Below are 9,580 nucleotides of genomic sequence, written 5' to 3'. Positions count from 1 at the left end.
AGTGACACTATATAGAGTTTCCATGACTTTAAATCTTTGTAGGAGCAGAAAGCCTCCTGCTGAGCAGTTGGTGGGCTTGAATCACTGAACTTGTATTTCAGTTTCATGCTTTCCTACAGAGCCACTGCACTCCCACTAATATATTAATTAGAAACCGCCAGGGCAAAATTCATACAACTTAAACTAATAGTATACAAATGAACTTTAGAATGATAGTGAGAATTGTCTCTCCTCAGGTGAAAACTATAAAGTGTTTTAAATAGCTGGATAAATTATGATAGTGGTGGAGAACAAAGATGATCCAACACACAAATTATTTCTTCTGTCATGAATAATAACTCAACAAATGAAACTGATTTTGAATAAGTATTCATTGGAGATGTTTCCTCACATGAAGAACAAAGTGAACTGGAAAAGAAAATCATAGCATGCATCAAAGAAAGATATACATGTCATAAACAGGAGGAAAATATCAGAGCCCTGGTTGTGCTATAGGATAAGCACTGATCTGCTAACCACAAGCTTAGCAATTAAAACCTACCTGCTCTTTCTTGGGAAAAAGATGAGGCTTTTTGCTTTAGTAAAGATTTACAGCCTCAGAAGCCCTTTATAGGGGTGCTATCAGAATAGACTCCATGTCAATGAGTTTTCTTGGGGTTCTCAAAATTGTTATGGCAATATTTAGTGCTAAAATTAAATGAAACAATAAATTTATAAATTTGAGGAAAACAACAAGTGAATAATCAGCAGTATTACCAGAAAGACATTTAGGCATGAAAATTTTGGATTATTAAAAATACTAATTAATGAATAATTAAATACAAGTAAATAATATATTAAAGTGTTCTGGTAGCATAGTAGTGACATATTGGGTTGCTAAGCTAAAGGTAAGCAGTTTGAATCTGCCAATTGCTCTATGGAAGAAAGATGAGGATTTGTACTTCCATAAAGATTTACTGCCTTGGAAATTCTATACAGGTTTACTGTGAGTCAGAACTGACTTGATGGCGGACAAACACCACCACCACCAAATAATAAATTATTTTAAAAAATAAACTCAAGAATGGAGAGTCCACAATAAAAAGGATTGTTGATGAATACTGCATCTATCTATAAGGAGAAGCAAAGCCAAAGAACTGATGCAATTACATTTGAAAAACAGAATGAAAGTATTGTGAATTCTAAGTTAGAAATCTATAATTATCAAAAACTGAAAATGGCGAGGGGTAGGACAAATTTGGGAGGAACCAATTACCTGAAATTGCACTGTAGATAGTTAATAAACAGTCTGAAATTAAAACATAAAGCTAATGCATATTGCTTAAGGATAACCATATTTTTTTTTCTTTAATCATAAAGAAAAACTTTTAAAAATTCTGTGGTGAAGAAATATTGAAGATCAGCAATTTCTTTGATTTTTATCTCAGATATGTTTTCTTTCTATTAAAATATGTTTTTACATTAAACATAAATAGCATGTATAGTCTCTCCTTATTTAATTTGTGTAGATGTGTAATTATATACACTCTGAGATAATGTTCACCAACTATTAACAGCTAGATTTGCTTCTGAAAATTGAGAATAAGAGCTGAACAACTGGTAGTAAACGAGACAGGGTTGGCAACCTAGCTTTGAACCAACGACAGGACTTTACAAGAGAGAGGAATGAGGGTATACTCACAGATTTTTGAACACAATCATCTTAAGAACTCAAGATTTCTTTGCCTTGCTGTGCACCTTATGGAGTTAGAATTGTCTTGACTAGTTCTCTACACAATAATCTGTGTAGGACACTACGCCCTGTGGCTATAATGAGATACCACCTTAACTTGTTGTTGTTAAGTACTCTCAAGTCGATTCCAACCCATAGCGACCTTATATAGGGTTTCCAAGGAGCAGCTGGTGAGCTTAAACTGCCAACTTTACCTTAACTAGTCGTTCCTAAACTGGGGTTGCTGGGTGGAAAGGGAAAGAGAGAAATGAGAAGACTACTACAGTTAGTCTCAGAGGAAGTTGAGTGATATATGAAAAGGTTCAGAAGTGACTACTGTGAACTGACATAAAAATTAGTGCAATGCTATTTTACCACATTAATACCCTATACTTTGCTGTTGTTGTTGTGAGGTGTCATCGAGTCGGTTCCGACCCATAGCGACCCTGTATAAGGTTTCTGAGCAGCAGCTTGTGAGCTTGAACTGCCGATCTTGCAGTTCAAATGGCTTTGTGGTCTGGCTCATTAACACTGAATTTAGGGTACTTTGAAAACATTCTACAATTACATTTAGAAAAAGTCCTAACTTTAAGGTGTATCCAAGATTTTGTCCTAATTTCAAGTCACCTGCATTGAAGGTTGACTCAAAAGAAATTACCATTTAGGTAACATCCTTCGAAATCCCACATCCTTAGTGTATTTCCTTTCTGAAAAATCATATATCTAATTTAACAAATGTGAAGTGATTAATTAATCACTAAAAATAATGTTAATTTTAAAAGATGCACTGAATTCTATAATATTTACAGGATAGAATAGTTTTTCTGTATCCACTGTTTCAGTAGACCATTTAGGGGTAAAAAAGAAGGAAAAACATTAAGAATAAAGTGAGGTATCATGGACAACAGTAGAACTAAATATCCATTAAGGAGCCCTGTTCAGGTAAGTTAAGGGCTAGGCTGTTCCCTTAAACTCAGCAGTCCAAACTCTGAGCCATTCAGCTGAAAGATGATGTGGCAGTCTGCTTCAGTAAAGACTACAACTTTGGAAGCTCTAAAATAATACTCTGTGTTTTTGTTGTTGCTAAGTGCTGTCAAGTCACTTTCGACTCTTAGCGACCCTTTATCAGGTTTCCAAAGAGTGTCATTGAGTTTGAAGTGCCAACCTTGAGATTAAAACTGACCTCGTAGTCCAGGGCATTAACCCACAGTGCCACTCCAGGACTCTACTCTCTCCTATAGGGGAGGTATGAGTCAAAATCAACTCAAAGGCAATGAGATTTTGTTGTAGGTATCTATACACTGAAGCTATTTATATATGTTGCATATTTTAGTATAAATATTTTTTAGAGGAAAATACCAGTCATGATCACTAGTACAAAATACATTAGTACACAATAACATAATGCTGTTTCACTCATTACTTCACTTCAGTAACTCCTGTGTTCTATAAATCCAATACTGAGTCAAATCACCTTGAACATTGTTTTAGTCACTTTCAAAAGCTGTGTAAAATTAAATCATGATATTAATCTGAAGTCATTTTTACTTTCACCAACTACCTCACTTAGTTATACAGAATTCGTGGTGGTGGGGAAAACCAGTTGTGGTTCAGCGCATTATGACTTAATGGTGACTGCCGGTGTGTCACAGTACAACTGTGCTTCATACCGTTATCTAAAGCTGAGTTTTTGATAGTAGATCACCAGACCATTTTAAGGGTATTCCTGGGTGGTAGCAACACTTTCAGTTACCAACAAAACACATTATCTGTATGCACCCTCAGAGATTCCTGGAGGAGGGGGATATGGTTTCTTCAACCTATAGAGTACATTCAGCCCCTGGGCATTTTAGTTAGGTAGCTACACTTGTGCAGTCTTGAACATTTTGTGCCCAATAGATTTCTCAGTGTTACCTTTCTGTGCATACTATTAAATATATAATGATAGAATTACTTTAAATAAAAACATGATTTATTTCAGTGTAGCACACTAGCTAAATGTAAAGAAGAAAATTCTCTGGTTTTAAAGCAGAAAAATTATTACTACTTGTTGTTGCCGTTACGTTCCATCGAGTCGTTACCGACTCATGGTGACCTTACGCACAGCAGAATCAAACACTGCCAGATCCTGGGCCAACATCACTACTGTTGCCACTCAACAGTCATTTTTTTCTCAGTTTAATTGAATCTTGATGAATGCATTTTGAATTTTCTGTAGTTTCCCTTACCTTAGAATGGCAGGAACTTTGAAAAATATTTAATGTGAAATATTTTTATATATATTTGTGAAAAATATTTAAATACATGAAAGTATATTAAGAAATTGAAATGTATAACTACATTATTTAAAAAATACAAAATTTTATTTCTACTAGTATTTATTTTGTATTTGCTCATAAATTTAAAAAATAGGGATCTTTATAGTATTCTGTCAAATTGACCTTATTAATGAATAAACTAAGTCTCAAAGGAAGTGCAACTGGCTGTTTGAAATGGTGAACAGACAGACTTAATGACAGAGAATAAACAACTGCATGTATATGTAGACCAGAGAATCTTAACGTCAGAAATGGACATTACTGAGTCAAATCACCTTGAATATATATACATGTATATATTTTGTTTCAAATATTTCTTTTTGTACTGTGTGTAGAGAAATTATTTTCATGGAGTAAATGAAGTTCCATCTATTTATTTTCTCAAACCATGCTTCCTGTCTGACTCCTGTTGGAACATGCTCCCACCTGCTGATGTTTTGCTGAGCTTCCTAGCTACAGGGAAGCAAACACTACTGACAGCAGATGTGAAAAGAACTAGTGACAGTACTAGGGAGATAAAAGGAGAAATATAGATTCCAATCACTACAGTAGATTTTGGAAACGCTTTGCGATCTTAAGGTACACTTTCCTAGGGATAAACATTAGAAGGTCCAGCTGCCACCAGCTAACATAAAAATCAGTGGACTTTTTCTTATTTGGGTCATTGATGTAGAAAACATGCATCCCAGTTTCCCAGGAAATTACTCGTTCACACTTGTTACACTCTCAAAAATTACTCAGCTGGGAAGATAAACGCTATGATCTGCCTTTTGACAGAGGAGTTCTCAAACCTTCTCAACTTTGTTGTGCTCCCAGGTGCACCCTACAAATGAGTCAAATGACTTTGAACATAAATATCCTTGCTCTGTATCCCTGAATTTATCAGTAGAATGCATTTTCTAGAGTTTCTTGTCTATTATTTAGCCTGACCTTTTTTTCTAATGTTTAATTTTCTAATTTCTATGTATGTTTTTATTTTTTCAAGTATTAAACTGTTTAATATTCTGAAACATATGAAAAAGTTAGTAAATATTAATGATGCTTGGTGACTTCCAAAAAGAAGAGAGACACAGATGTGTATATATTGTACTTTTTCAATTTTCATAAGAATATAAAACCATTCAAAACATTAAATTTAATAACTTCTTAGATTTAATATTTATGGTCAAATGGTCAAATATGAGTTACTGTAGTATTCAGCTAACTAACATTAAAAACAATAGTCTCCATATAAAATATTTGGGACCCAGATTGCCAGTGAATATAGTATAATAATAACAATCTGCCAATTCAAATATTAAAGAACAAATAAAATAAAAAATATATACAATTCTCATTTAAGAACCAAACTCCTATGTCTTATTTTTCACTTTGATATTTAAGATGAAATCATTTTAAACAAATTATTTGAATTATGGCTTATTATACAAACATGTGCTAATGTATTGGCAATACTAAAAGCATTAGTTTAGACTAAATTTTTATCTATATTTTTATTAAATTTTTATCTGTATAGGCTTTTCAAAGAACAGCTAGTGAAATAAAGCTGAATCTTTTTTATATTTTATAAAACACAAGCTTTCCATTAATTTAGTCTTAATAAATTAGTTTGTGTACATACAGAAATTAATTTCTATACATTTCCCAAGTGGATAGCTCATAGAAGGGAAAGACTATAAAGAAATTTGGATATAACCAGGAATAGTTACTACCTCCAAAAAAGTGACATTGTTTAGCTAAAATTAGCAATTATTCCTACGGTATTCCTAAAATGTAATATTTTTAGTTTAGCATGATGCTAAATGATTAAAATGTATGTGGTCATTGGAAATATACATTTAAAAGGATATTCTGGTTTGTTTTGACAATAATGTTATCAGAAATTTAGTTTCTAAATTAAACCTCTTTGCCATCTCCTTTAGATAATGAATCCCAATTACAGTTCAACATTATATATATACATACACACACACACACACACACTAAATTAAAATAAAATTTTTAGTTCATTAAACTTTAAAAAAAAATACACAAAATGCATCATATGTCCCTTTGGGAATTACTCTATGTATTTTTAACTATAAGTGACAACAGGAAGGGCAACATTTATAGACAATTGAAAAACAAACAAATAAAATTAATCTCTGTCCTTTCATTCAAAATAGTTCTTTAATCTGTTGAAAATAACCTTCATTCACTAGCTTTTCAATTATTTCACTGTTTTGATTTTTTTTTTTCAAATATATCTTTATCTTAAGGAAACTAAATACATATTCAAGGGATAAGGGGATTTGATTTTCCTATTTCGAGCTAAAACACGACCTCTAAATTATCTTTTACAATAAGCCAAAGCTAATATCACATACCTTTCGGGAATGAATTTCTTTCACATACAATGGAAGTAGAAACTCAGATATACCTTCAAGTCGGATTCCCTTCTTGGTGACTCTCAGATTTCCCATACCATCCTACAAGCAATGAAATATAATTCACTTTTAGGTTAATTAGAGGATAAATATCTGGCCATAATTTTCTTAGGCTTAAAGTGAGAAAACTGTTAACTCAAATTATTCATGATAGAAGGGAAATGAAGGACTGAATCTATTTAATGAATGTTTGTAGCAGTTTGCATTCATATAGAGGACTCTGTATAAATGAAGAAGAAAACAGAATTATAAAGGATCTGATGTCCTCTGCCTACTCTATCAGAGACCAGTATTTGTCTATGAATAAATTCTTTAATTTCACCATGTTTCCATCAATTTGTCTTTTTTTATTTTTTTTATATAGTTAATCATACTTGCTACATATGAATGGAAAGTAATGGTTTACAAAGAGACCTAGTAACCTTTAAATTTTATTATTACATAATGGAGTCCTAGTGTGGTTTTGTGGGTTAATGCATTGGACTGCAAAGTCGGTTTGAATTGCTACATCGACAGTTCAAACTCACTAGCTGTTCTTTGAAAAGCCTATACAGGATTGCTCTGGTCAGAAGTAACTTGGTACTTAACAACAACAACAATATGTAAATATGTATATGATACATTCAAGTAGTCACATTTGTACAAACTCTTCAATAAATGATTAATAATTGAGTGGGATAAGTAAACATGGTGCTCTAATCTTCAAACCATGAGTAAAGCGTGTCTCCTATCCATGAAAAAGTAAAATAAAATTTAGGAGGAAGAAACAGTAAACATGGGAATAAAGTTGATGAGGCAGAATAAAACAAGCAAAAAGTAATCACAGATTATTATTGTGAAGTAAAGAAAGGATATTTCACATTTGGTTGGCAGAGATGGAATATAATAAAAGTCAATAATATGTGTAGTGTTTTAACAGGGAGTTCCATGGAGGCTAGAATGAAGAGAATGTGCTGGTAATGTTTAGGAAATACCATGTATTTAATTTGGCTGGGATGTGGGGTTCCTATATTGGAATAAGTGGAAATCTACTTTGGAGTCAAAGAAATGAGAGTTATTAACTCAAAGTGAAGGAATTTGTGCATAATTCAGTCTGCTAGAGAAGAGCCATAAACATTATTAAATAGCTCATTGATTTAAAATAATTGCAGTTAAGTTTTAAGACAACTTAACAGGGAGAATTACTCTTTTGAAGGTTGCAGAGTACCAGTAATAAAAAACAAAACAAAATAAAGTCAAACCACTTGGTAACAAATGTAAAGTACAGTGTAGAATCATAACAAATAAATTTGATGACAATTTTATCTATAGTGGTGGTGGGGGTGGGGGTGGGGGTGATGGTGTACTGTTGAGTTAGTTACCACTCATAGAGAGCCTGCATAGGGTTTCTGAGAGCAGAAAGCCTCATCATTCTTCCACAGAATGACTGGTAATTTCAAACTCCTGACCTTAAAGTTAGTAGTCTGACTTGTAACTACGATATATATAGATAATAAAAATGAAGGCATTTGGAGAACAAATAAGATGTGGATTGGGTAGAAGTGCAGTGAGGAGCTCCATCAGAAATGACACAGAATACCAAACCAAGCTTGCTCAGAGGATGGTGCCAGAACACTGAACCACATATAAAGGAATATTTAGAAGGCTTACAGCTAGGTGAAGTTGTAGCAGAAGCAAGAAACCCAGGGCTTTCTAATTCAGGATGTGCAGATGCTCCCAGAGCTGCCATCTTGGGCAAGAACAAGCAGGGGAAGGATAAGAACAGACACAGACAACTGACAGAACCATAGATATAAAGGTGTGGACATCTTTTTTTTTTTTTTTTAATCTGTTCATTGGTCTCTTGCTGTCTGTGCACCTCCATTCTGGTGATAAGAGGGGGTGCCTGTGTGAGTGGACACCCCATACCCACCCCCGGAGGACTCTACCACAGATCTTCTCAAAATTTAAAGTGACAGTTTCCACTTAACACCAAATGGGAGTGCAAAATGGCCACAGCTGGCCCTGATCTGTTTATCACTAAGAAAAAGGCCTGAACAGGGATTTTGGAATGGCACAGGCAAATTAAAAACAAATAGGCTGAAAATTAACTTCAGTTACATCACAAAGATCAACAGTGGCATCTGGAAGTTTCTCAGGAAGAAGAGTGAAAAAGGAAGCCCATCTCCTGATCACATCTACCTGGAGTCAATCAGAAAGCATAAAAATACCAAAATACACACCCGTCTAAGTATTAAGGCCACAGATAACTGCTGAATATGCCCCCAAAACAGAGACAGATGACCACATCGGCACATGTCCAGAAGCAAGATAAAGTGACTGAGGCAAATGATCTGGAACTAGACCTACACTCCATACTGGAAGATAGGTAGGCTTTGGAAATGTCTGAGAAGGAATTCAGGAAAATGATTATAAAATGTATCAAAACACTTTACAATAGAGTTGAGAAAAATAAGGGAGAAGTCAGGAAAGTGCTACAGAAACAATCAAATAAGAGATACAGCATTGGAAACAATTCAAAACCTAAAGAAAGAGGTTCAAATGATTAATAATACAATATCAGAAATGGACAATATACTGTAGGGCAAAGGTGTAGAATTGAAGAGATAAAAGCCAGAAGTAGAAAGCTGGAAGATAAATTTCTCAACATGACAAAGATAGATGAGCAAGCACAAAAAAAGGACAAAAAAATCTGAAGAAGGCCTAAGATTCATGTTGGAGAGCATGAAGAGGAATAACTTAAGAATTATTGGCATTCCAGAACAGGAAGAATCACACATGTCAACAGAGGAGATAATTGAAGAGCTTCTGGAAGAAAACTTCCCTAACATCTGATAAAGTGAAAAGATGAGCATTCAAGAAGCTCAGTGAACCCCAAGAATGACAGACCCTAAAAGGCAATTACCAAGACATATAATAATCAAGCTGTCAAAAATCAAAGATAAGGACAGAATCCTGAAAGTAGCTAGGGAAAAGAGAAGTGTTATATACAAAGGTAAGCAAATTAGACTAAGCTTGGATCTCTCTAAAGAATCCATGCAGGCAAGAAAGCAATGGAGAGACATATACAAAACCCTGAAAGAAAAAAAAAAACAAACAAAAAAACTGCCAACCAAGAATCCTCT

General features: G+C 33.9%; 1 protein-coding gene across 1 annotated transcript in view; it reads right to left on the bottom strand.

The window, feature by feature from the left end:
• SGCZ (sarcoglycan, zeta) overlaps positions 1-9,580 on the bottom strand; it is a 718,425-nt gene that overhangs the window by 360,091 nt on the left and 348,754 nt on the right. The window contains exon 2 of the mRNA XM_006834475.1: positions 6,396-6,497. Within this exon, the coding sequence (XP_006834538.1) occupies positions 6,396-6,497 (102 nt within the window). The remainder of the gene's footprint in view (positions 1-6,395; positions 6,498-9,580) is intronic.

Source organism: Chrysochloris asiatica, unplaced genomic scaffold (genome assembly GCF_000296735.1).
Source record: "Chrysochloris asiatica unplaced genomic scaffold, ChrAsi1.0 scaffold00011, whole genome shotgun sequence".
In the NCBI taxonomy this organism is placed as follows: Eukaryota; Metazoa; Chordata; class Mammalia; order Afrosoricida; family Chrysochloridae; genus Chrysochloris; species Chrysochloris asiatica.
This window is presented reverse-complemented; position numbering and strand designations above follow the sequence as displayed.